The 27,829-nt window shown below is 44.0% G+C and overlaps 1 protein-coding gene and 1 non-coding gene across 3 annotated transcripts; one reads left to right on the top strand and one right to left on the bottom strand.

Annotated features, from left to right (window-relative positions):
* Positions 1–1,503: 1,503 nt before the first annotated feature.
* LOC114813648 lies at positions 1,504–1,641 on the top strand. Its single transcript, XR_003761365.1, has one exon. It is a non-coding gene; the product is annotated as a small nucleolar RNA SNORA7 (small nucleolar RNA).
* A 7,372-nt stretch (positions 1,642–9,013) lies between these two features.
* Positions 9,014–24,603, bottom strand: AQP4 (aquaporin 4). Of its 2 annotated transcripts, XM_039912683.1 has the most exons (6): positions 24,279–24,603; positions 24,076–24,191; positions 19,947–20,364; positions 15,735–15,899; positions 14,809–14,889; positions 9,014–9,510 (listed from the first exon to the last, which is right to left on the bottom strand). In XM_039912683.1, the coding sequence occupies exons 2-6, from the start codon at positions 24,105–24,107 to the stop codon at positions 9,232–9,234; spliced, it is 975 nt and encodes a 324-aa protein (XP_039768617.1). In that variant the 5' UTR covers positions 24,108–24,191; positions 24,279–24,603; the 3' UTR covers positions 9,014–9,231. The 2 variants fall into 2 exon arrangements, with proteins under 2 accessions (XP_039768617.1, XP_007666320.1); XM_007668130.3 differs by lacking the exon at positions 24,076–24,191 and having other exon boundaries at positions 24,279–24,602.
* Between the last annotated feature and the right edge of the window lie 3,226 nt (positions 24,604–27,829).

Here is a 27,829-nt window from a genome sequence, read left to right as displayed (position 1 = left end):
TCAGTCAAATCTTTTGTGATTAAAAAACTGAACCACCTTAATGTTTTGGATACAAGATTCACTTACTGGCACTGAATAATAATAATTATAATAATGGTATTTGTAAAGTGCTTACTATGTGCCAGGCAATGTACTAAGTGCTGGGGTTGATACAAGCAAATCAGGTTGGATACTGTCACTATTCCAAGTGGGGCTCAAAGTCTCAATCCCCATTTTACAGATGAGATAACTGAGGCACAGAGAAATGAAGTGACTCGTCCAAGATCACATAGCAGAAAAGTGGCAGAGCTAGGATCAGAACCCATGACCTTCTCACTCCCAGGCCCGGGCTCTCTCTACCCAGCTCCGCCTCTTATCAGCTGTGTGACTTTGGGCAAGTCTGGGCCTTCGGGCAACTTCTCTGGGCCTCAGTTACCTCATCTGTAAAATGGGGATTATGACTGTGAACCCCATGTGGGACAACCTGATTACCTTGTATCTACCCCAGAGCTAAGAACAGTGCTTGACACATAGTAGGCGCTTAACAAATACCATCATTATTACTATTAACAATCAATCCATCATATTTATTGAGCCCTTACTGTGTGCAGAGCACAGTACTAAGTATGTGGGAGAGTATCATACAACAGAGTTGGTAGATACATTCCCTGCCCTCAAAGAACTTCTACAGTCTAGAGCACTGTAGATAACATAGGCTTAAATACTTTTTTTTTTTAATGGAAAATGCAATTTTTAGAATCTTTGCTCGGGAAAAATTCAGACTTTTCTATTGGTAAGCTTCAAATTGAGAATGTCCTTTGAAAGGGAAAGCAGCACTTACTTTGGCAAGGAATACAACTAGCTTGCTGCGTGACCTTGAGCAAGTTGCTTCCCTTCTTTGTGCCTCACTTTCCTCATCTGGAAAATGGTGATGAAGTGCCTGTCCTCCCTCACTCTTACAAATTGCTCTGTCTACTCTAATTTTTCTGTATCAATCTCAATGCTTAGAACTTTGCTTGACACAATGTAAAGACTTAATAAATAATGATGATGATGATGGTAATGGAAAGTGCAGCCTGATTTTTGGTTGGGTTCCAGTTGATGAATTGATTCTATAAAACTCTCTGTGATTATAATCCACCACATTTATCCTCCTCTCAGCACATATTTCACAGGAATATTTATATCATAAATTTCTCAAGGCAGGGAGGATCCTTAACATTTAGTACAGAGAGAAAAACAAGAAGGAGAAGGAGAAGGTGGAGAAGGAGGAGACAGAGAATGAGAAGAAGGGGATGGAGAAGGAATAAGAGGAAGAAGAGAAAGAAGAGGAAGAAGAGAAAGAAGAGGAAGAGAAGGAAAAAGAAAAAGAAATAGAGGAAGAGGAAAGAGAAGGAGGAGAAGAAAGAAGGAAGAGAAGACTTTTTTGCTTGCCTCAAGAGATCTTCTAGTGAGTGGAAGAAGAATATTCTTAAACAAATAATTCCCAGGGTCCTTGAAATTGTGATGATATAACATTTTGTACACCTTTCAGGGTCGTACCTGGAGAGTTTCCAGTACTCTACCAGTCTCGACTACAGGAGGGAGAGTCAAGCAGAGGCCTACCCATTCCATTCCTAGCTTGGGCAGTGTCTAGCGAATGGAAGGCAAACTGCTACAAGTCAAAACTCACCTGTGCTGGGCAGCAGTGGTACAGGATAGACTCAAAGGTGGAGACTCAGGTTTACTGCGTGGAAGGAGAAAATGGTTAACTGTTTCTGTATTTTTACCAAGAAAACTCTATGGATACATCACCAGAACGATTGCAGGTGGAAGTGGAGCGCTCTGGGAGAGATGTGTCCATGGCGTCCCTATGGGTCAGACGTGGCTCGACAGCATAAGACAACAGCATTTTGTAAGAAACAGTCTTATTTCCTAAATCACGTCACATGTAATTCTCCAAAATGAAAGGATGATTCAGATCAGCTTTATTAATTCTTTCATAAAAACTGCTCAGATCTCTATTTTCCCAACCATTTTACCAATTTTGGTGGGCTGTGGAGAGGAAAGAGAAAGAGTTAAACTGGTCTGGTTGAGGATAAGTCTTCAACCTTTTAATTCAAGGGTGGAAAGCATTTTGTAAGAAAAAAGCAAGAACATTCCCATCTTTTGTTATAGAGCATTTGTTTGAGAGTAAATAGTAGAAGGGTTTTCATAATCTTTTCATATGCCCTTCCAAAGTACTCTGTCACTTTACTAGATTTGTTTTTGTGACATTAGTTCAAAGGCGGTCACTCTTGATAGTTTATTGAAGATCACCTGTAGGAAGGTTCAAAAGCACCGCAATCTCATTTAGTTATGAAAAGGGCATGAATTCTGAGAAAGTAATCATTGAAAAGGAAGCTGGAAACAATAGGGTTTTATCCCATCACTTGCCCACATCTTCCTTCAGGCCTGAAATTCCCTCCCCCTTCATATCTGACAGTCCAACACTCCCTCTCCCTTCAAAACCTTTTAAAAATTACATCTCCTCCTCCTCTTTGCACTGATTATGAACTTGGCTGTGTGCCCTTTAAGTACTTTGATACTCACCCCAGCCCCACAATCCTTATATATTCTTATACTGTATTTTCCCTACCCCTCAACTGCTTTAATGCCAGTCTCCTACTTAGCCTGTAAGCTTGTTGTGTCCAGCGTTGGTGTTTAGCGACTCTGCTATAATTGACTCTCCCAAGAGCTTAGTACGGTGCTCTGCACGCAGTAAGTACTCAGTAAAAATCTGTGATTGATGGATTCTCCTCACCTCCTGTCCTCTTCTCTTCCCACAGGACAGAGGAACAGTAAGTCTGCATTTACAGTGCTGACCACAGGGGAGGACAGGATCTAGTACAGTGCTCTGCACAGGTAAGCACTCAATAAATATAATTGAATGAATGAATAAATGACCAGGAAGGGGAATGGTAGAGGGTGAGTAGCTCTCTGCTCCAAGAGATCTTGGTTGATCATTGCCGATAGGCCTGGAAATTTTTTTCTTAGATGTTATTTGTTAAGCACTTACTATATGGCAGACTCTTTACTAAGGGCTGGGGTAGATACAGGATAATCATGCAGGACCCAGTCCCTGTCCCACAGAAGGCTCACAGTCTTGATCCCCATTTTACAGATGAAAGAAGTGAGGCAACTTGACCTGCCCTCCCTGTTATTCTTGTTATTCCTGATTCTTCCACACTACTGATTCCAAACTGAGAGAAATACCTGAAATGGAAAGAGATCAATCACCACCTTTACTTTTTTTTTTTAAACCAGAAAACAGTTTATTTGCCAAAGCCAAATGGTGTGAGAGCCAACATATGGAGATCAACCAGATTTATCATGTGTAATAGATTATTCCAAACACAAGGCAATGCAGTTAAAGCTCTGTAAAATTAACTCTAATATTGTGGTAACAGCTAGCATTTCAGTTAATAAATAACTGTGAACATGGCCATATGTTCAGTTTATTTTCCTCAGTTTATCATGAATTACAATTTTACTGGGACTTGGGTCATAAAAGTGATAAATACTTGTTTATATATTTCCATGCATGTTTATTTAATTAATCCTGAACAGCTCCTAGATATATATCTTGGTGGGTTATATAAATCAGTTACATTTCCATCTCTTTGACTTCAGTCAGAATGGTTAACACTGCAATTTCTCTTAAATTTAATTTGCTTTGTCAGCAGTGAATAGTGCACCACATTTGATCTGTATTTTCAGAGGCCTCAGATGAGCCATTTGCAAGAGTACAGCTGTGACATGTTTGGGTCTTGCATTAAATGCCGAGCATTGATTTCTGAGAAAGAAGGACTTTAAAAGTCACTGCCATTTTGGGCAACCGAGAGGCAACTCATACTTTTTCCTGGGATGAAAAGTAACTTTCTAAAAAAGGAAGTCAGGTGCAATAGGTAATAAACGATAACTGTAGTATTTGTTAAGCACTTATTGTGTGCCGAGGACTGTACTAAGTGCTGGGGTAGATAGAAGATAATCAGATCCTTCACGGGACTCACAGTTTAAACAGGAGGGAGAACAGGTATGGAATCTTCACCCTGCAGATGAGGAAACTAATGCACAAAGTGAAGTGACCTGCCCAAGGTTACAGAGGAGACAAGCAGCAGAGCTGGTATTAGAATCCAGGTCCCCAGACTCCCAGGTCTGAGCTCTTTCCACAGTGCCACACTGCTTCCTAGGTGATTGTGTCTGATGCAAGCCATCTCTCTCACTGAACTTTTGGAATTTCTGGTATTTTGGAATTTCTGAATAGTTACTTTTTGGACCTATTAGATTAGATTAGACATGAGGGAGTTGAAACAGAATTCCTCTGGCAAGGCATCACTCTCAAAATTAATCAATGATATTGACTGAGACCTTATTGGGTGCAGAGCACTGCACTAAACACTTGGGGCAATACAATACACTGGAATAGGTAGATATGTTCCCTACCCATAATGAGGTAACAGTCTAGAGGACCCCATTTCGAGTACTGAGAATGAGTGGGCAGTGAAGTTTACTCTGAGTCTCTGGCCTCCAAAGCTACCTTACCCTGCTCCCCTAGTTCTTAGGACTACCCCAACTCTGCAGAGATTTGGGGTACCTGTTCCAATTACTCATCCTCCCGCTCACTCCCCCTTCTTTACCCCCAGATCTCTCACCCCACCTTTTACATGGATGCTGGAAAGGTTAAAAAGAAGTTAGGGGTGAGTGTTTGCAAATGTATTTTATTTCTGTCTACCCCCTTAAAGTGTAAATTCCTTGTGGGCAGGACATGTGGCACTTAGTTTTGTTGTCTCCAAGTACTTAGTATGATGCCTTGCAAGCAGTGGGCATTCAATAAATGCTACTATTACTCTGTAAAATGGGGATTAAAACTGTGAGCCCAGTATGGGACAGATTGTGTACCACCTAATTACCCTGCATCTACCCCAGCACTTAGTTCAATTCCTAGCACATTTAAATAAGCACTTAAATACCATTATTATTATGACTATTACTTTTACTATTACTGTCATCTAGGGGTGCATTACCATTCTGACTGAATTTACAAGCAGGCACTGCATTCTGTGACCAATTGTACAATCCCACATTATCCAGGAATGGATTTAAAGGTCTTTTCTCCTGTTAATTTTGGAAAATAAAGCACATGCAATTGGAAAAAACAAAAACTCTGGACATGCTTTTAAAATATAACATTGTTGTTGAGGGACATAATCTCAATATTGACATTTCCTGTGAATTCGCCATGTAAGACACTAAAATACAAACATGGATATACAAACACACAGACATATAAGTAAAAGATAGTTTAAAAAGTGAGTTAAGTTAGTGCGTAATGTTTTCCAAGACCAGAACTACTGTCTGCTAATCTACCTTCTCCTGGACTATTTAGATAAAACACGCTTCCTTTTGCTCATCAACTCTATAGTAAACTATGCTTTCAAACCACTCTGGATTTGTGTCCTGTTAATGCCACTCATAAGAATTTTCACTGACTTATGTGAATGGAAAGATGATCCTTATAGATCCAATTATAGTTTTCTATGACCGTAAAGGTAATCCCTCCCTCGGGCATTCTGTGTTTCTAAAGGCAGTAGAGGAATCCTATGTTGGATCACAAGAGAAGCTACTGTGCATGTTCGACCTTTTGAGTTTACAACTGAGTTTGGAGATTATTCTTTAGGGAAAAAAAAGCACCCATTCCAAAGTTCCCTCCTTCCTTCTGAAGATAATTTACAGCTTGGAAACCACTCATGGGTCAGGGTGTGACTACAAGGATTGGGATTTAGTCAATCAACCAGTATTTATTATATGCTTACCACATGGGGAACACTGTATTAAGCACTTGGGAGATTACGACAGAGTTGGTAGACACAGTCCCTGCCAAGATAAATTTACATTGTACAGGGTTGTTAGATCAATTAATCAGTGGTATTTATTGTGTGTTTACTTTGTGTAGAGCATTGTGCTAGGTGCTTGGGAGAGTACAATACAACAGGATTAGCAGACAAGGTCCCTGCCCATAACAAGTTTACAGTCTAGATATGCGGGAAGGTGGGATTCAGTCGCAAAGACAGACAAGGAATCACAGCTACTCTAAATTTTGGTCCATGATTCATAAAGCACTCCCACAAAGCAGAGGGATGGTCACAGAAGGGGCATAGTATGGAAAATAAAGAACAACTTACTCTCTGTGCTCTTAGGACACACAGATCAATGTTCCCTGCCTTGCTCCCTCGGGGGCAGAATAGAAAATGGCAGCAGGGATCATGTCTACTGACTCCACTGCCATGCACTCTCCCAAGTGTTTAGTGCAGTGCTCTGCACACAGTGAGCACTTAATAAGTACCGTCGATTGATCGACCAACCACATATGCTGTAGTACAAGCAGGTGTGTAGGCACGATGGTCTCTGTACTGGACTCTACCCACCTCTTCACTGAGCTCACCTAACTGGACAGCTCTTTTAACAGAAAGAATCCAGGCCATATCACTGATTAAATGCACGACAGGGCTTTGATGGAATTGAGAACAAATACAGGCTGGAACCGAAACAAAGAAAGGAGTAGCAGATTATTTTGAAGGTCACTCAGCACAAGGGTAGCAGAAATGGGAACCAAACCCAGGATTCATATCCCTCCCCGCCCCAAGCTAAAGCCTCCCCCGCCACCATAAAAACCCTTCCTTGTTGTGGGGAGACCTCCCTCTGGAGAGATAATGTCTTGTGATCCTTTCCAGTGTACAGATGAGAAATTAATTTGGGTTTCTCTGTTTCCTGTCTTTCATTCCTTTTTCATGTATCTGACAGCGGTGCTCTCCTGGGACAGGTTCTGTGCACTCCCTTAATAAGGAAGGATTAAGGGGAAGGGGATAATTTGGTGGCACCCAAAAGCCAAGAGACACTGCTGAATGGATGTCATTAAAAAGGTACAATTTCATTACTTTGCCTCGAGTGAAATACAAAATACGTTCCCACATGTGGGAAAAAACACCCCCAAAACATTTGAGCTATTCTCATGAGGTACATGTTCATTCAGTTCATGCCTCTAGAAAACCTCAGGAGCAAGTAAGCATTCACATTTCCCTTTGAAATCAGGAGTCTATGGGAAAAAAAAAATCACACAAAGTTTTTCTAAAAGCCAAAACGATCGTTTCCCTCCAAATCCCATATAAGATATTCTTAAAAACCCCCCAACAAAACCTAACTCTTATTTTTGATTGGCTGAATGTGAGAATCCTGGCCTTCTTCCGTGTACACCAAAATCTTAGCATATAGCTTTCTGAGAGTGGGCTGAGGGTCTTTTTTATGGTATTTGTTAAGTATGTCAGGCACTGTACTAAGGGCTGGGGTAGATACAAGATATTTGGGTTGGACACAGTCCCTGTCCCACATAGGGCTCACAGTCTTAACCCCCATTTTCCAGATGAGGTAACAGAGGCACAGAAAACTGAAGTGACTCACCCAAGGTCACAGAGCAGACAAGTGGTGGAGCCAGGATTAGAACTCAGGTTTTCTGCCTCCCTGGCCTGTGCTCTTGACATTAAGCCATGCTGTTTCTTAGAGCTCTGGACTCTTTGATGATTTGACTGCTGTATTTGACATTTCAAACTAATCAGCCTTGGAGCATTCTCACCTTTGTCTATAACCACCAGAGCCAAACAAAAGATGGATGGTGGAGAAGAAAGCTTGGCTTCTGAACTAGATCCAAGCAACCCTCCCCACACTTCGTGTTAGGTTAGCACTTACGACTACTAACTTTTGTTCACTTATGCTGGCATTCGCTTGTCTGAGTTTGAAATCAAGTCTAAACCGGTAGGTTGGTTTTGAACAGAAGGTTTCTCAGAACTCTACTGACCTTATGCAAAGACAAATGAATAGAAATGATCACAAGAAATGTCAGCAATAGAAGCTTGCAGGGAATCACATCGGAACTACAAATCATTAGTTATAAGTTGTTCTCCCCCCCAACTCTAGCTCCTTTTCTGCCTTCATTACTCCATCCCAATTCCCCGTAAATTGTTTTTCTCGCAAATGTCAACCAAAGAAAGCTTCCCTGTTTATAATTGGGCAGGGGAAGTTTGCAAGATTTGTTTATGGCAGTAGTGTCTCTCACTGTTCGGTTCAACAGCATCAACTATAAGAACAACTAACAATAACTTAACCCAAACATTTCCATTATCAAAAAGCAAAACAAAACGATGTTTAAATATAGTTAACCAAAGTTAAAAAAAACAAAACAAATGCTACCTCAGCTTTGCTAGGATGTTAAAAAATAACATAAACAAAGCAGACGAGTGGTTAAAAGAATTAGGTTAGATAAATTAGCTCGGGTCAGCTTATTTGAATAAGTGCACCAAAAACAGATCAACCTTTGTTTCCTCCTATATCTGAACACAGATTTCCTAATTTCTTTCCCCATCTTAACTCAGCATTCTGCCATCATTGAGTGGAAGATGTGGATATGTTTTCTCAGATGGACATTGGAATCAACCAAGATGTAGTGCATGTGAGTGCTTTTCAGTTATTTTCTGCTACGGGAATTTTCTGTTTGATATTAGATCAAAGGGAAAGTGATATTTATAGAAGCTTAGATTTATAAAGACAGATATGCACAAAATCAAGTAGAGTAAAAATCAAATCAAAAGAACCACTAGCAAGAACTGCCGTTTTAAAACCCCCTTTAACGTTTTGTCTTGTGGAGGTAGTTCTAAAACAAAAACTCAGTAATTTCCCAGTTGGCACAGAAAAACTCCAGAGAGAAATCCTCTTGAATGTGAACTTAGTGCCAGGCTGAAGATTCCTCTTGCTAAATCTGCAGAAAATGTTACTTGGGTTAGAAATCAGATTTGGGGTTAACTCCAGTTAAGGATTGGCCAAATAGGAAAAGAATTGGATAAAAACGTCACTCACTAGGCACTTGCAGGCAAGCTTCAAATGTCAACCTACATTTCCAGCTCACGACGGTCTTTCCCTCAGACATCCATCGGGGAAATTCTAAGAGACTTGTTTTTTTTCCTTCAATTTGGAAGTCCTCTCTCTGCCTCTCTTAAATCAGGGAGACTGCTGATGTAGAGAAAGGAGAATAGGATATGAAAAAGTGGCCGGCAGGAAGGGGTTTGCTTCCATCCTGAGGACCGGGGGGTGTCCCAATTACAGCAGATCGGTCTCTTTAATGGGGGGGAGGAAATCCGTAGCCAACTCCGTCGGTTCTTCTCTGCTTCCGGTGCTACTTGCTAGTCATACGGAAGACAGCACCTCGCTGGACGTCTCTTTCCCCTTCTTCTCCTCTCCCCGGTCGATGTCAATGACGTGCACGAGGCCGGGTTTCAAGATCAGGTCATCCGTTTCCACTTGGTTCTGGCTGTTGTCCACCTCCACGTAGTGGCCTTTGGCGGGTTGGGCGGCCTTGTTGAAGGCCTCCCTCAGGCGACGTTTGAGCTCAGCATCAGGACAGAAGACGTACTCATAGAGACCACCAGCCAGGACGGCTCCTATTATCGGTCCCACCCAGTAGACCTACAGAAAGGTGGAAAAATACTATGGTCACGGGTGGAAATCCTCCAAACGTGGAAATGAAATAAGGGAAGTGACTGAGGAGGAGGGTGCAGAAGACTTGGGTGGAAGACTAGGGAAGAACTGTGTCCAAGCGGAAGGAGCACGGGCCTGGAAGTTAGAAGACCTGGGTTCTAATCCCGGCTTCACCGCTCACTGGCTGGGTGACTTTGGGCAAGTCACTTCACTTCTCTATGCCTCAGTTTCCTTTTGGGACATGGACTGTGTCCATTTGGATTAACTTGTATCTACCCCAGCACTTAGTACAATGCCTAGCAAATAGTACACCCTTAACACGATTATAAAACCCCCCCAAAAACAAAGCAGAATTGGAGACAAATAGGGAGATGGGACATCAATTCCCAGATCTCTGAATTACATCACTTAATAGAGTGCTTTGCATTCCATCAGGGCTTAATAACTCCCACCAATTAATAATGTTGGTATTTGTTAAGCGCTTACTATGTGCCGAGCACTGTTCTAAGCGCTGGATTGATTGCGCTGACCTGAAGGAGCATGATCTTGTGGAAAGAACACAGGCCTGGGAGGCAGAGGACTTGGGTTCCAGCCCTGACTCTGCTAATTGCTTGCTGTGTGACCTTGGGCAAGTCACTTATCTTCTCTGTGCCTCAGTTCTCCTATTCTCCCTCCTACTTAGACTGTGAGACACATGTGGGACAAGGACTGTGCCCAACTTAACTTTTATCTACCTCAGGGCTTAGAACAGTGTTTGCCAAGTAGTAAGCGCTTAAATACCATAAAAAAGTTAGATGGGACTTCCCATTCTCTTCCCTTTTCCACTCTCTCTCCTCCTCTTTGATGTCTGGCACCCTAATGTCTCTGCACTTCTCTTCCTACTGAGTTGATAGTTTAGAGGAAATTTGCAATCTTCTTGGAACTCTCATAAACACTACAGACAACGAGAGGCAGCCTGGCCTAGACCAAACAGTAAGGGTCTGGGAGTCAGGATGCCTGGGTTCTGTTCCTAACTTGGCTACTTGCCTGTTCTATGTCCTTGGGCAAGACACTTCAAGGACTTCAGTTTCCTCATCTGTAAAATGGGGTCATTCAATATCTGTTCTCCCTCTCCTTTAGACTGTGACCCCTATGTCAGAAAGGGACTGTGTCCCATCTCACTGTACCTACTCCACCACTTGGCATTTTGTATAACTGTGGTATTTTTAAATGGTTACTATGGGCCAAGCACTGTACTAATCACTAAGGTAGGTGCAGGATAATCAGGCTGAACACAGTCCTTGTCCTACATGGTGGAGGTGGTGGTGATGGGAGGGGGGTGTCACACTCTAAGTGGGAGGGAGAACAGGTTTTGAATCCATATTTTACATTTCACAAAATGGGGAAGGTAAGTGACTTGCCCAAGGTCCCTCTCTTTTTTTTATGGTACTTGTTAAACATTTATTATGTGCCAGGAACAGTACTAAGCAGTGGGATAGGTACAAGCTAAGCAGATTGGACACAGTCCATGTCCCACATGGGGCACACAGCCTTAATTTCCATTTTACAGATGAGGTGCCAGAGGCACAGAGAGCTGAAGTGACTTGTCCAAGGTCACATGGCAGACAAGTAGCAGAGTCAGGATTAGAATCCAGGTCCTTCTGACTCCCAGGCCTGTGCTCTATCCATTAGGCCAGGCTGCTTTACGGCAGGCAAGTGGCAGTGCCGGAATAAGAATCCAGATCTCTTGTCTCCCAGGCCCAGTGCTCTTTCCACTAGGCCTTACTGCTTCTGTATTAAGTTGATGCCTGTTTACTTGTTTTGTTTTGTTTCTCTCACCTACTTAGACTGTAAACCCCTAGTGTGACTTAATTATCTTGAATCTACCACAGTGCTTAGTAGAGTGCTTGGCATAATGGTAAATGCTTACAAAGGCCACCATTATTATTTTTATTATTATTCAATCTCTACTTAAGGGAAAAGACAAAAGCACTGTGCAAGTCTGATAGCCGAACTACTACTCCCAAACCCAAATCTATTTAAAGTGAGAAGGAAGCATAAGTAAATTGTAGTATTTCATCCTAGGACTATCACTAATCATTCCCACCAAGATCTCCACCTACACAGAAGTTGTGTCAACAACTTCCCCTAGAAGAAGGCCAGAGGAAAGTTAAAAGTCTAAGGAAGATAAGGAGTATCTTCCGACTCTCAGTGCTTTCTGCTTCTTTTTCAGTTAAAGTTCTTTGCACCTATAATAACGATGATGATGACACTGGTGATGATGGTTATTAAGCACTTCATTCATTCAATCATATTTTTTGAGCACTTATTGTGTGAAGAGCATGGTACTAAGCGCTTGGAAAGTACAATTAACAAGAACCAGGTCAGGTAGAAGGTCCAGGGTGGGAGTGTGCCATCATCACCCCCACAACTCCCACTGTGACCTCAAACGTGACCCTTGCATGGGCAGCCAAGGGAGTGGGTCCAGCTGACTAGACTCGCCAGCCCCAGCACAAGAGCCCGGGCTTGGGAGGTCATGGGTTCGCATCCCAGCTCTGCCACTTGTCAGCTGTGTGATTGTGGGCAAGTCACTTCACTTCTCTGTGCCTCAGTTACCTCATCTGTAAAATGGGGATTAAATGTGAGCCTCACGTAGGACAACCTGACTACCTGTATCTGCCCCAGCACTTAGAACAGTGCTCTGCACATAGTAAGCACTTAAATACCAACATTATTATTCTCTGTGCCTCACTTTCCTCATCTATAAAATGGAGACTGAGACTGTGAGCCCAATGTGGGTTAGGGACAATGTATCTACCCCAGTGCTTAGAACAGTGCTTGGCACATAGTAAGTCCTTAACACAATACCACGATTATTATTACCCTTAATACATACTATCCCTCCTCCTCCTCATGTATCCCCAGTGGAATGTTCCTCAAATGAGATCCATCCTATTGAGTAACAGAAAACTAGCCTTTACTTTGAAAAGACGTGAAAAAAAATCACAATCTCTCTTGAAACTTTAGGAAAAAAATTCACCTCATATTCAATATCTTCTAGGTAAAAGGAGTCCAACTGGACACCCAGGGTCATTTCTGCAACAACCATCAGGTGGCGACCTGTGGGCTCCGATTCCCTTATCTCTTACGGAAAAAATAGTGAAAAAAAAAAGAGTTTATCTGCCCTTCCAAGGGGAGGAAGAAAATCCGCCTCTACATGCCCGTACTTTGTTCCTCCTTGAAAAAAAGACTAGATTGGCTCTGCTTAGGCTTGGTGCCATCAAGGAGCCCTGGGACTCTAAACGGAGCATCAGATACCCAAAGAGTTATTTCAAAATCCAAACTCGGGATGATCTGCTGTTAGGGAAAGTTCTGCATTTCAAAAAGGAAATTGAATCCTGCCCTTTAAAAAAAGTAATTATAGGCCTGAATACAAATGTTAAAAGGTAAGACGTGACAATCTGTCTGAATTGTTCTCATGGTCCTGCTTCGCTCGCCAAAAAATGCATTTCGTATTTTACTATTTACACGGCTGTAAAGAAATACAGATTAGATAGAAACACTCTACATTTGGCAATGAATCTCAGAAAGAATCAGTAATTAGTTTTCAGTTTAAGTCAATTTGCCAGTAATATCGCCAGGGTAAAGTCTGTGATTTAATCAACCAACACAGAGCTCACTTGTTCCTGAAATTTGAACCTTTTCATTACAATGTGCAGGTGACTAATTGAAGACATATTTCTTCCCCACAATCAACAGATTTTTCACTTTGCAGATTCGTAAGAGATGAAGGGTTTTTTCTCTTCATTGTGAATTAAAAAAGATTTGGAATTGAATTTGTTTTTTTTTTTCAGGATCCCAATAAACTCTGAAATAATGAAGTCTCCACAGGGATGGGAAAAATGAAACATTGGATTTAATTCTGCATAAACTGAAATTTCCAGTAATTCCAGAAAACCAGTGGCAGAGTTTAGAAAGGAAGCCTCCCAATTCGTTTTTTTAAAGAACAGGTTTTTCTATCACAGATTGCCAATCCCATCCCTGATAGCCTTTTGGTTTTCCGGCTGCCAATAAACCTGAATTTGGCAGGGCTAGGAGTGAAAGACAGTCTTTTGTTCCTATGGATTCAAAAGAAAGCAAACTAAACGAAAGTGGAATTAAATCTATTACATCACAAGCATGGGATGAGGAATTCCTGACCCTCTCACACATCTTACATCAGCCCCAAACTAAATGGCTTTGCCACTGCTTCGTTTCCCAACATGTTATTACTATTTTTAATTGCTATCATACTCTTGTAGGCAATTAGTCTTTCAATAACTGCAGTTGCTCACCGTGAAGTGCCTCAGATTCCTCTGAGGTAAGGAACCATCCAAATAAAATCGATTAGGGATGCTACAGATCTGATAAGGCTAAAATCTTGAAGCGATACGACTGGATCATTTAATTAGGCAGGAGGCAAGACAGAATATGTGTTTTTCTTGAGTCCTTCTATTGTTTTCAAAACTGCAGTTCTGTGATGTTCCTGGAAAAGGCTGTGTCACTGAGGCATTGGGATCCACTCACCACCAATGCTTCCAATTCACATATTGTTAATTGGTTTGGCACTTTGGTAAACAAAGCGGGTTTGTTTACTACACTTCCAAACATCTTTGCTTTTGATTTCTTTATGATTTCTTTTATTTCCAAGCAGCCTTGGTCAGCCTCAATTTGAAAAACAAACCCACCCCTGCCCCTGTTCTTAACTGCTTCACAAAGACAAACATCAAGTATGCTAAATTCTGCCACAGTCTGTCACGCATTCCTCACTGAACATTGTATTATAAAGAATATTAGAGCAGGTGAAGAAGAGATTAAGTGTGGATGTTTCGCAGAAAATCTAGGCTGGCTTTTCTAATGTCTCTTTGGGAGGTATCATAAAGGTCGGGGGATTGGGTGGGGATAATAATAATGATGGTATTTGTTAAGCACTTACTATGTGCCAGGTACCGTACTAGGCACTGGGGTACAAGCAAATCGAATTGGACACGGTCCCTGCCCCAAATGGAGCTCACAGCCTCAATCCCTCATTTTACAGATGAGGTAACTGAGGCACAAAGAAGTAAAGTAACTTGCCCAAGGTCACACAGCAGACAAGTGGTGGAGCTGGGACTAAAACCCAGGTCCTTCTGACTCCCAGGCCTGTGCTCGAGCCACTATGCCATTTTTAGGGTCACACATATTGGGAGGGAGGGAGTGAATGAAAAGCAAATGATTGATATGGTGTTTAGCTTAAAAAAGAAAGGCTATAATTTGCATCTCAGTTACCCAGTGGTTCTCCCAGTTTCCCATGATAACAGCAGGTCCAAAGGACCGGGCAGGGTTCATGCTGGAGCCCGTATAATTGATCTGTAGGGAAAAAAAAAAGAGATACAAATTCAGGCACGATAATAATACTTTGAATGTGCAGAGGGAGAGTTTTTAATCTTTTGCCAAACTGTTCTGGACATTGCTTATCTCTTTTTGTCTCTACGACATCCCTCTAAGTTTTATTTTTCCCTTCTGGAAACTGAGGCCCAGAGAGGGCAAGTGACCTGCCTATGGTCACATAGCAAAGCAATGATGGTGTAGGACACCAATCTCCTCCAGTTCTCAGGACTGCACTCCTTCAACTAGGCCACTATCAAAAGCAAACTGATAACTGGGTTCATTCATTACCAACTACTACCAAGGATGCCATTTAGGAGAAATTATTGGTCTATCATTGTGGGCAGGGAACGTGTCTACCAACTCTGTTGGATCGTACTCTCCAGAGCATTTAGGGTGATGCTCTGCACACAGTAAACATTCAATAAATACCACTGATTGGTGGATTGATCGATCCACAGTCTGGAGAACTGAGAGTGGTTCAGTTGGACATTGAAGAGCTTCCTCTGAGAAGCAGAGGGTCCTAGTGGTTAGAGGGATCTGGATTCTAATCCCAGCTCTGCTCCTTGTCTGCTTTAAGACCTTGGGCAAGTCAATTCACTTCTCTGTGCCTCAGTTCCCTCATCTGTAAAATGGGGATTAAGACTGTGAGCCCCATGTGGAATGGAGACTTTGTCCAACCTGATTAGTTTGTATCTACCCCAGTGCTTAGAACAGTGTCTGGCACTAGTAAGTGCTTAAGACTTACCATAAAAAAATGTATCTTCTGCCCCCTTGTAAGAGAGGGGGCCAAAAGGCTTTAGGATTTAGAGGCGTTGGAAACTTACCGCAAATAAGTGCCCGATGGCAACGGAAAACCCGATGGCTAATGCGACTGAGCCAGTGACGTCCGTTCGGTTGCGATCACAGCTGGCAAAGATGGTAAACACCAGCTGAAATGTGATTATCAACTCCACTAGGAGTCCGTGACCAGCAGTAAGGTTTTTATGGACCTAGAAAGAAAAAAACACCACCTTGGTTGAAGCTGGCATATACTCTCCCCTGCAACTGACTAGGCAAAAATAATAGTAATAATAAATATTAACTGTGGTAGTTATTAAGCACTTACTGTGCCAGGCACTGTACTAAGCTCTGGGGTAGATACAAGATAATCAGGTTGTATACAGTCCCTGGCCCACAAGAGGCTCACAGTGTTAAACCCCATTTTACAGATGAGGGATCTGAGGCACAGAGAAGTGAAGTGATTTGCCCAAGGTCACACAGCAAACAAATGGCAGAGCCAGAATTAGAACCCAGGCCGTTCTGACTCTCAGGCTCATGCTCTAGCCCCTAGGCCATGATGCTTCTCTAAGACAGTCACTGCCTTTTTGCACCCTAATAAAAAGGATAATGTTAATTGTGGTATTTGTTAAGGACTTTAGTGACGAGAACTGTACTAAGCACTGGGATAGATACAAGATCATCCAGTTAGACACAGTCCTCTTCCACATGTGGTTCACAGTCTGAGTCCAAGTTTTTTGTTTGTTTGTTTGTTTAAATAGTATTTGTTAAGTAGTTACTATGTCCTGAGTATTTACTGTCATTAGATAGCAAGATAGTTCAGAGATCTGGGAATTGATGTCCCTTCTCCCTCTTTCCCCCCAATTACTTTTTATTTTTTGTATTTGTTAAGCACTGTACTAAATACTGGGGTAGATGCAATATAATCGGGTTGGACACAGTCCGTGTCCCAGGTGGGGCTCACAGTCTTAATCACCCTTTTACAGATGAGGGAACTGAGTCACAGAGAAGTGAAATGACTTGCCCAAGGTCACACAGCAGGTGAGTGGTGGAGCCGAGATTAAAACCCAAGTTCTCTGACTCCCAGGCTTGACCTCTTTCCACTAGGATATGCTGCTTCTCACCCTGGAAAAATATGTAATTATTTTCCACCTACTTTTGGCAGGGCTGATAACTTTCTCCATGACAAAAAGGCCATTTCTATGAAGGAAGCCAAAGCACTTCTGATGGATTAAAAATGTACAAAACTTTTTTTCCTGGAGAGGGTTGTACTTTATTATGCAATTATAAATTTGTTAATTGGGTTTAAATTAATTAATTTCTGTTTCAATTAAAATTTAAGCAGCGTGTGGCTCTGGTGGGTCTTTAATTAGTTTTGGAGCTGGGATAATAAATGATTATTTCTTATCATCTTTGAAAAAACTGCAATCTAGACCCCAGTCAAAAAATGCCTTTAAAGGGTGGGATTTTGAAAGAAGGATTTTCAGACGCAGAAATGAGATGAAGTTAAAAAATAATAATACCAAAATGATTTTAAGTCTGTTAAAACTAGCCCTTCCCATATCCTCAAAAAGCCACAGCAGCCCAAATTCAGTGGCTGGGGCCGGTGATTAGTGGTGGATACTGGGGTTAGAAGAAGGTAGTTGAAGACTGAAGATATGAGAAGCAGAATGGCCTAGTAGTAGATGGAGCATGAGCCTGGGTGTCAGGAGGTCTTGAGTTCTAATCCCAGCTGTGCCACTTGTCTGCTCTGTGACCTTGGGAAAGTCACTGGGCTTCTCTGGGCTTCAGTTACCTCATTTGTAAAATGTGGACTAAGATTGTGAGCTCCATGGGGGACACGAACTGTGTCCAACCTGACTGATTTATACCTACCCCTGAGCTTAGAACAGTGTCTGGTGCATAGTGTGCCCTTAACATATACCATTAAAAAAATATATATCCAGGTCCAACCTTCTAATAGCATATGTTGATTTAATGACAATTTCTGCTCTAGTGTGTTGATTTAGCCTAATGCTAAAGTACTTGCTGGAACTGTCTGTTGTGTGACATAGCTAAGGTCTGAATAGGTGTGTGTATGTATGAACTGAGACACAGAGAAGTGAAGTGACTTGCCTAAGGTCACACAGCCGGTGAGTGGCAGGGGGAGAAAAGGGGGGTATTCCTCTTTCCCAAAAGCAGCTTCTCTCTTGTAGCCCCAGTGGGTTTTAGGGTCAGAAACAACAAAAATCCTTCCTCCATCCTCACCCCTTCTACCACCTCCACCCATCCTGCATCTTTCAGTCTTTAGAATTAGATTGTTCCACTATGCCAGAGACATTGTTCAGGTGACACTCCACTTTCCCTCTTGGTGGGAGGTGAAATAACACCAGTATGACCTGTTGGGATTCTAATAATTGTGGTATTTAATAATAATGATAATAATGGCATTTGTTAAGCACTTACTGTGTGCCAGGCACTGTACTAAACTCTGGGGTGGATATAAGCAAATCAGGTTGGACACAGCCCCTATCCCATTTAGGGGTCTCAGTCCCAATCCCCATTTTACAAATGAGGTAACTGAGGCACAGAGAAGTTAAGTGACTTGCCCAAAGTCACATAGTAGACAAGTGGCAGTGTCAGGATTAGAACTCATGACCTTCTGACTCCCAGGCCCATGCTCTGTCCACTACGCCACACTTTGTTCATTCATTCATTCATTCAATAGTATTTATTGAGGTCTTACTCGGTGAAAAGCACTGTACTAAGTGCTTGGGAGAGTACAGTATAACAATATCTATTTGTACATTCCAAGCACTTAGTACAGTGCTCTGCACATACTAAGCACTTAATAAATACTATTGAATGAATGAATAAACAGAAACATTCCCTGCCTCCAACAAGCCTACAGTCTAGAGGGGGAGCCTCAAATCTAAAGAGGGTTTGTTAAGTCTTTATTCTGTGCCAAGCACTGTACTAAGCACTGGGGTAAATTCAAGATCATCAGGTCCCACATGGGGCTCACAGTTTAAGCTGGAGTGAGAACAGGTATTGAATCCTCATTTGTAAAACTGAGGCTCAGAAGTTCAGTGACATGCCCAAGGTTCCACAACAGACAAGTGGTGGAACTGGGTTTAGAACACAGGTCCTTAGACTCCCAGGACTGGACTCTTTCCACTAGGCAACACTGCTTCTCATTGTAGAAAAGCAGCATGGCTCAGTGGAAAGAGCATGGGCTTGAGAGTCAGAGGTCATGGGTTCAAATTCTGACTCCACCACATGTCAGCTGTGTGACTGTGGACAAGTCACTTAACTTCTCTGTGCCTCAGTTACCTCATCTGTAAAATGGGGATGAAGACTGTGAGCCTCATGTGGGACAACCTGATTACCCTGTATCTACCCCAGCGCTTAGAACAGTGCTCTGCACATAGTAAGTGCTTAACAAATACCAACATTATTATTATTATTGTTATTATTATTATTAAGGCACTTTGAGAGGGGAGGTAACTCTTTCTGGGCCCTAGAGGTTCCTTCTCTGATGGTCAACCTAAATATTAGGAAGCAGCATGGTGTAGTGGATAGAGTATGGGCCTGGGATTCAGAAGGTCCAACGACCTTGGGCAAGTCACTTCACTTCTCTGTGCCTCAGTTACCTCACCCATAAAATGGGGATTGAGACTGTGAGCCCCACGGGGGACAGGGACCGTGTCCAACCTGTTTTGCTTGTATCCTCCCCAGCGCTCAATATAATAATGTTGGTATTTGTTAAGCGCTTACTATGTGCAGAGCACTGTTCTAAGTGCTGGAGTAGATACAGGGTAATCAGGTTGTCCCACGTGAGGCTCATAGTCTTAATCCCCATTTGACAGATGAGGGAACTGAGGCACAGAGAAGTTAAGTGACTTGGCCACAGTCACACAGCTGACAGGAGGTGGAGCTGGGATAGTATAGTGGCTGGCACATGGTAAGTGCTTAACAAATACCATAACTATTAATTATTATTATTATCAGCGTGGCCTCATGGTTAGAGCACAGGCCGGGAAATCCAAAGGACCCGGGTTCTAATCCCAGCTCCATCACTTGTCTGTTGTGTGAACTCGGGCAAGTTACTTCACTTCCCTGTGCCTAATTTACCCCATCTGTAAAATGGGAATTTAAGACCATGAGCCCACGGGGGACTGAGTCCAACCTGAGTAACTTGTACCTACCCCTGGGCTTATTGCAGTACCTGGCACATAGTAAGCACTGAACAAATCCCAGTTGAAAATAAAAGGCATTACCGTAGTGACTCCGAGTCCGCCCAGGACACCGGGAGGAGTGACGAGGTAGAGGAGGCCAGCACCGACCACCGCCCCCAGGCACTGCGCCGCGACGTAGAAGACTGACTTGGCGATGCTGATCTTCCTCGTGCACACCATGGCCACCGTCACCGCCGGGTTCACATGGGCCCCGCTGATGTGCCCGAAACACTGGACCATCGTGGCGATGCTCAGCCCGAAGCAGAGCGAGATGAGGACCAGGTCCGTGGGCAACGGCTGCTCGCTCCCGCCCCAGTTGATCGTCGAGCCCAGGCTGAGGAGGACGAAAATGACCATGGCCAGAAACTCCGCGGCCACCGCCTTCCAGAAAGGCTGCGTCCACACCCCTTTGAATGCCACCATGATGTTGCTCTTGGGCTTGCAGAGAGGCACGCACTTACTGCAAGGGAAAAGAAGGCAGCGTCGGAACCGGGCCAGCCGGCCTCAAGTTTTTTACTCTGCGGTTTTTGCTTTCTGGAAACAATTGTGAAGTCCTTACTTCGCTCTGCAGTCTGGATGAGTTTTCTAAAAAAAGTGTTCAGTCCATGTTTCCCCACTTTTCAAGAACCTCCAGTGGTTGCCTCAAACAGAAAATCTTCACTGTCGGCTTTAAGGCACTCTTGCCCCTTCCTACCTCACCTCACTGCTCTCCTACTACAACCCAGGCCACACACTTTGCTCCTCTAAAGCCAATCTACTCACGGTACCTCGATCTCGTCTATCTCACCACCGATCTCTTGTCCTTGTCCTGCCTTTGGCCTGAATCACTCACCCTCCTCATATCTGACAGACACTTACTCTCCTACTTCAAAGGCTTATTGAAGGCACGACTCCTCCAAGAGGCCTTCCCTATCTAAGCTCTCTTTTCCTTTCCTTCCACTTCCTTCTGTGTCACCCTGACTTGCTCCCTTTATTCATTCCCCTTCCCAGCCCCACAGCACTTATGTACATAGCATTTATTCATATTACTGTCCCACTCTAGACTGTGAGTTCCTTATGGGCAGGGATTATATGTACCAACTGTTATATTGTACTCTCCCAAGTGCTTAATATAGTGCTCTGCACATACTAAACACTCAATAAATACTATTGACTGATAGTGAAAGCAGCATGGCATCATGGATATAGCATGGGTCTGGGAGTCAGAAGGTCATGGGTTCTCATCCCGGCTCTGCCGCTTGTCTGCTGTGTGACCTTGGGCAAGTCACTTCTCTGTGTCTCCGTTACCTCATCCGTAACATGGGGATTGAGACTGGGAGCCCCAGGTGGGACAGGGACTGTGTCCAACTTGATTTGCTTGTCCCCGGTGCTTAGTACTAAGCCTGACACATAGTAGCTCTTAACAAATACCATCATTATTATTACCCCCAAGGTCCAGCGTGCTGCAGGGAGGAGCATTCCATTTTATTTGCATATCAAGAGCTGACCTACCCAGAAAATACCTTTAAGGCTCAAGAGATGAGACATTCAGCCATCCAGGTGCCTTTTACAACCATGGGTGATGGACTCATTAATTATCCAAGTTCACAGAAAACGTCATCTGAGTCATCTCCAGTAAGGATCTTAGCTGACCAGGATTAAACTAATCTTGGGTTTATTAAAACCTCGGCCTCTACCTGGACTTCCTCCTACCTGTTGTTTGGTCAAATTATCAATGGCATTTATGGAGGGACTGTGTGCAGAGCATTGTACTAAGAGCTTGGGAGAGTACAATAATAACAGACACATTCCCTGTCCACACGAAGATTGGGTGGGTCACACCCCCCCCCCCCGCCACAGTTTGGACACAAAGGCATACAAAAGGGAGGAAAAGGAGGGGGAGGCCTCTTTCAGTTTCTTGTCCATGTGGCCTCCAAATATGATTCTGACCATGGATTTCCCCACTTCCCTTACCTCCTGAAGACCGTGGGCCAAGGAGAAATGTTCTGTGAGCTCAGAAATGCTAGATTTGAAACAAATGCCTGTGATCAGGGATGCGAATGTGTGTGTCTGTCTGGAGTGTCTTCAGTGAGGCGAACAGAACCAGTCTGGATGCAGACATCTCTCTCTCTCTGTGCCTCCCCCCGCCCCCCCCGCCCCAACACACACGATGCCAAGGCAGCAGGAATGTGGTAATTGGTCACTGGCTCGTGAGCCGCAAGACTGTCCAAGGAGCCTGAGAGGAGCCCCAGGCTAGGGGAGCTGGAGGGACATGCCTCTCACGGGTGGGGTCAGGATGAGAACACCGCCCTCCCCCCGAAATTCTGAAACTGCCTAGCGGGGTGGAAAAGCAATGCCAACTACGCCTCTCAGCCTGGCAGGTTTCAAAGAGCAGAGGAAGGCCGGTTTCTTTCTTCACTCCCTCTGGAGGGACACTGAAAAAGCCTCCCAGCCCCCAAATCCCTTCCCAGGGGGAAAGGTAACATGAACTCAAGCTATCCTAGGGGGCCAGGCCCTGGGGCCAGATTGGGGGCTGGAAGATGAGAGAACCTAGGAGAGGCTGAACCCAGGAGATAAGAGGAAGAAGGAAGGGAGGGAGGGTTGTTATTGATTGCCTTCTCCTGCTCCCGGCTCCTAATTCCTCTTGGATTTTAGGGTAGGAGACTGTGCTTCCCTCTGCCCAGCAACTGCTGTTCACTCCCTACCCTCTGGCAGGGCTCGTGATGCCAGCACCCAGCCAGGCAGGGGGTGGGCTGGGGTGAGGTGGGATGGGGGGCTAGTGGTAGCCCCTAAGGCCCCCTCTTCTTGGAGAATGTATCCACCCCAGTGCTTAATACAGTGCCCGGTACATAGCAAGTGCTCAATAAATACCATTAATAAGGTCTCCCTTGACTCCCTTTGGCCCCATAAATCCCATCTCTCTCCCACAACTCAGTTTCTCAGAGTCCTCGGAGGGGCAGGTTGTTGTGGGGAGGGGTTGGTAATGGGGTGTTACAGTGGCCTTTCTCCTCCCTCCCCCTGGGTCCCAGGAGGTCCCCTAGGATCCTGCCTGTGCAGCGGATGGCGTGGGGCATTTAGTAAGGCGCCCCTTTTTTGATTCCTTGCCCTGCTCCTTTTCTGACTTCCTCCTGATCCTGGGAGTGGGAATCAAGCAGGGATTGTCTCTGTTGCTGAACTGTACTTCCCAAGCACTTAGTATAGTGCTCTGCTCAGTAAATATGATTAAATGAATTAACTCAGCTCTCACCCCTCCCCACACCCCTTGTCCTCCTGCCCCCAACCTTCAAGAAGTTCTGACCCCTGACTATGTCTGGGGGGCTGCTTTTGCTCGAGGATCCGGCTCTCTGGGCTGACCAACTGAGCTGACAGGGGCCTGGTGAAACTGAGAATTTGGGGAAGGTGTGGGGGGGGCAGGGGAGAGAGCTGAAGGGGGGCAAGGAAGAGAGCTGGGGAGAGTGGCAGAGGGAAAGATCTGGAGGGGGCTGCTTGTGCAGAGAAAGGAGGAAAAATTTCCAACTTCACCAAGGCCCAGGAAAAGGATCCCCTCTCCCCTCCCTTTACCCCATTCTAAAGATTCCCAGGAAGGGGAGATCTCCCCCTTCCCTCCCTCTCTCTAGCCCAGCCCCCTGGGGACCCCCAGCCTCCTCCCCTCTCCTCTGGCCTCCTCACACCTGCCCCTTCCCCAGGCACCTGCAAGAGGGAATCTGCAAGTCACAAACAGCCGAGCCCACCCACCTCAAGAGTCCGGACCTGCCAGCCCCCCAAACTAGCGGCCAAAGGGGGACCCCAACCCCCACTCCCACCCCTCCTTTGGAAGCGCAGCAGCAATGTTAATCCTTGCTTTTCCCTGCTCCTCCCTGCGTCAGGGGCTTATCGGGGCTCCCGGCTCACCTGAGCCCCCCCCCCCCCCAGCCCAGGGGTCTACCCCGACCCCCCCCCAGGGAGCACAGAGCTGGAGGCGGGTGGAGTCCACCCCATTACTCAGCAGGGGTTCACCTAAAACCCACTTCCTCACTCTCCGGGGGCACCCCCCGAGCTTAAAAAAACACCAGCACCCACATCTCAATCACCCCTCCAAAAAGAGGGGGGGATTTCCCACAGCCCATACATTGGGCTTTAGAATCCAAGAGGGACCCCCGCCCCTCCAGCTCCTTGCACTTTCTGCTCCTCTAAGGAAAAAGCAGCTACTCACCCCCAGTGCCTTGATCCCGGTCTGTCACTCATTCCTTCCCTGGACAGAGTGCGGTGGAGGCAGGTCCTGCCAGACTCCAGAAGCCAATGTCACCGACTCACATTACTACAATTTATCTGATTGGGGGTGGAGGGGTGGAAAGATTTTTCAAACTGTTTGGCAGCCACTAAGTTATATTTGAACTGGAAAGAACTTTTCCTTACCTGATCACTCCACAGGCTCCCCACTTCGGGACTCTGAAATACCAGAATGTATCCGTTTCTTTCTTTTCTTTTTTTTCAATGCACCTGGTCCCTGTTTTTTTTTAATAAGTAGTACTTCATTTAATCTGGTTCAGCTGCCTCTTTCCCAAGAGATCAAGCAGAACTTATGCCTCAACTGGCAGTTTACAGTCATTGAAACGGGGCAGTGTTTGGAAAATTGATCTGGCTTCTCTGGTACTAGGCTAAGGAGAGTTAATCATAGGCACATTTTCTTGTATTGTACTCTCCCAAATGATTAGTACTGTTTTCTGCATACAGTGAGCATTCAATAAATACCACTGATTGAATTTCTAACTTGTTCACTGTACCTCAATCTCATCTATCTCTTGCCCACCTCCTGCCGCTGGCTTGGAACAACCTCCTTCTTCGTATCTGACAAATGATCCCTCTTCACACCCTCAAAGTCTTTTTAAAGGCACATTTCCTCCAAGAGGCCTTCCCTGACTAAGCTCTCCTTTCCTCTTCTCCCACTCCCTTTTGCATTACCCTGATTTGCTCCGTTTACTCCTCCTCCCTCAATTCCACAGCTCTATGTACATAACCTTAATTTATATTGATGTCTTTCTCCCCTCTAAATTGTAAATTGGTCGTGGACAGGGAGCATGTCTACCAACCCTGCTATATTGTACTCTCCCAAGCACTTAGTACAGTGCTATGCACCCAGTAAGTGCTCAATAGATACCATCAATTGACTGAACTCTTCCTATGCCTCTTTCCTTTCTCATTTCCCTCTTTCCTTTCTCATTTCTGGAGTTTTTCCCTTCTCTTCACTCAGCCTCTAGAACCTTTGTTGGTGTATCCGTGGAAATGAAATCAATGGCTCATGGTTTCTCATGGAAGCATCCCTTACACATTTGTTGGAGAAGCAAGAGTGGAATTCAAAACAAACCCTCAATTTCCCTTCCCCAGTCCTCTCCTCCCCATCATAGGTATAATCTTAATTAATTAATTAATTAATAATCTTAATAAACTAAGGACCAGGATCCCCTCAAACCTTCAAGACAGTAGTTTCTGAAACATGTCAATATATAGGAGGGCCTATAAAAAAAGGAGGAACTTTTAGAATAATTTTTTGGGGAAAAAATCACCCCATTCTAAATTCTGAATCCTAAAGCAACAATGAGAATCAGGTCACTCTGTCACCATCTCATTTAGGATGAGATTGCTTTCAGGACAAAGGTCAGACTTTTAAGAGGAAAATGGATAGGGGGGTTAAATGAGGTGGCAGGGGGGCCAGGCAGAAGAGGAGGAGAGAATGCACTGAAGCATTTGCCAGCTGAAAGACAATTTTCATATCCACTTTGCTCTTCCCATGTAAGCCCCAGAGAGAGTCAGCAAGTGAAGAGTGATGTTTGAAAATAGAAAGGGCATGGGGTGGAATTATCTTTCACATTATTGTTTTGAAATATATTCTCTTACCACAAATTTACTGGGCAAACTACTAAGTAACAGGGTCTCCAAAAGGCAGAGAAGATCCATTTAGGGAGTGTTTACTTTTCTCTAGCAGGAAAAAGAAGTGGAAGAAGGAATGTCATCTGCTCACTTCTCACTAATGAAACAAACAGGTTGACAAATTAATCCATCAAGAGATGATAAAATTATTCAATGATGACAATTACCCTGAATGTTATTTTGATTGTAAAACCCTGTGGGTAAGCCTGAGACAGTTGAGAGGAAGGAGGAATTTGAAAAGAGCTGGTAAAGACTTTATAGATTCCTTTTCTGAAATGTTCCATTAGGTGTCATAAATTTTGTCATCATGTCACAATTCACCATGAATCCAAAGACCTGAGGAATGCTCAGCAATTGGCATGTGGGATTTCTAGAAAGATGCATCCTCCAGACTCCAAGGTCCTTTTTTTTCTGTGGTTTTTGTTTATAATAGTTGTAGTAGTTGTAAAGCGCTTATTATGTGCCCAGCACTGTACTAAGCCCTGGGATGGAAATAAGCAAATTGGGTTGGGCACATTCCCTACCCCATAAGTGGCTCACAGTCTTAATCCCCATTTTACATATGAGGTAACTGAAGCATAGAGAAGTGAAGGAACTTGCCCAAGGTCATATAGCAGATAAGAGGCAGAACCAGGATTACAACGGGTCCTCTGACTCCCCGGCGTGGCTTAGAGGAATGAACAAGGATTTGGGATTAATGAATTGTACTCTCCAAGCTCTTAGTACAGTGCTCTGCACACAGTAAGTGCTCAATAAATATGATTGAATGAATGAGTCAGAGGCCGTGGGCTCTAATCTTGGCTCTGCCACTTATCAGCTGTGTGACTTAGAACAAGTCACCTAACTTCTCTGTGTTTCAGTTACCTCATCTGTAAAATGGGGCTTTAGACTTTGAGCCCCACTTGGGACAACCTGAATACCTTGTATCTGTTCCAGTGCTTGGCACATAGTAAGAGGTTAACAAATACCATCATCATCATCATTATCCACTAAGCCATGTTTCTTCCCTATTCATTCCCTTCTCGTTTAAATTGCAGGGCAGAGCTTAACTCCCCCAGGAAGATCCATTCCATCCATTCTCAAACCCTCCGTCAGCCATTCTGAGCCAACCCTTCTTTTTCAGTCTTATATTTCCTGGAGGACAGATCCATTCACCTATATTTATAGGGATAACAGGCTAATCCCTGCCCTCTCTAGACAGTAAACTCCTTATTTATTTTTGAATTGTATTTGTTAAGCACTTACTATGTGCCAGGTACTGTTCTAATTGCTGAGTGATCAGGTTGGACACAGTCCAGGTTCCACATGGGGCTCACTGTACTAATCCCCATTTTACAGATGACAAAACTGGGGCACAGAGAAGAGAGGTTTCTTGCCCAAGGTCACACAGCAGACAAGTGGTGGAGCTGGGATAAGAATCCAGGTCCTTCTGAATCTCGGGCTCTTACTCTATCCACTAGGCAATGCTACTCTCTTATGGGCAGGGAACATGTCTGCTAATTCTGTTATATTATACTCTCCCAAATTAATCCATTAATTTACTCTGAATCTACAAGACAAGTTCCCTCTAGACTGAAAGGTCTTTGTGGGCAAGGAATTTGTCGACCAACTTTATTATATTTTACTCTCCTATGTGCTTAATACAGTGCTCTGGACACAGCAAGTGCTCAATAAGTAAGATTGATTGAATGACAATAAACAGCAATATGCTATTCAATTTTCCCACTCTGAGTGATATTCTTTCTATAGAGAAGTAGTGTGGCCTAGTGGAAAGAACATGAGGTTGAGAGTCAGAGGATCTGGGTTCTAATCCCAGCTCTGCCTATTTCTTGCTGGTACCATGGACAAGTCGCTTAACTTCTCTGGCCCTCGGTTTCCTTGTCTGTAAAATGGGGTTGCAATACCTGCTCTCCCTCCTACTTAGACTGTAAGCTCCAGGTGGGACAGGGACTGTGTCCAACTTGATTAACTTGCAGGTCTTAGAACACTGCTTGACACATAGTAAGTGCTTAATAAATGCCATTATAATTATTAAGATT

Source organism: Ornithorhynchus anatinus, chromosome 7 (genome assembly GCF_004115215.2).
Source record: "Ornithorhynchus anatinus isolate Pmale09 chromosome 7, mOrnAna1.pri.v4, whole genome shotgun sequence".
NCBI classification, from domain to species: domain Eukaryota; kingdom Metazoa; phylum Chordata; class Mammalia; order Monotremata; family Ornithorhynchidae; genus Ornithorhynchus; species Ornithorhynchus anatinus.
Note: the sequence above shows the minus strand (reverse complement) of the source record. Positions and strands in the feature narration are given on the sequence as shown.

Coding starts and splice junctions, on each gene's coding strand:
- AQP4 (XM_039912683.1), bottom strand. CDS start 24,107: ATGAGTGACAGACCGGGATCAAGGCACTGGGG. Junction 14,890..15,734: donor CCATCGGGCACTTATTTGCG/GTAAGTTTCCAA, acceptor TTTTCCCTACAG/ATCAATTATACGGGCTCCAG. Junction 9,511..14,808: donor GAAACTGGGAGAACCACTGG/GTAACTGAGATG, acceptor ACCTTTCTGTAG/GTCTACTGGGTGGGACCGAT.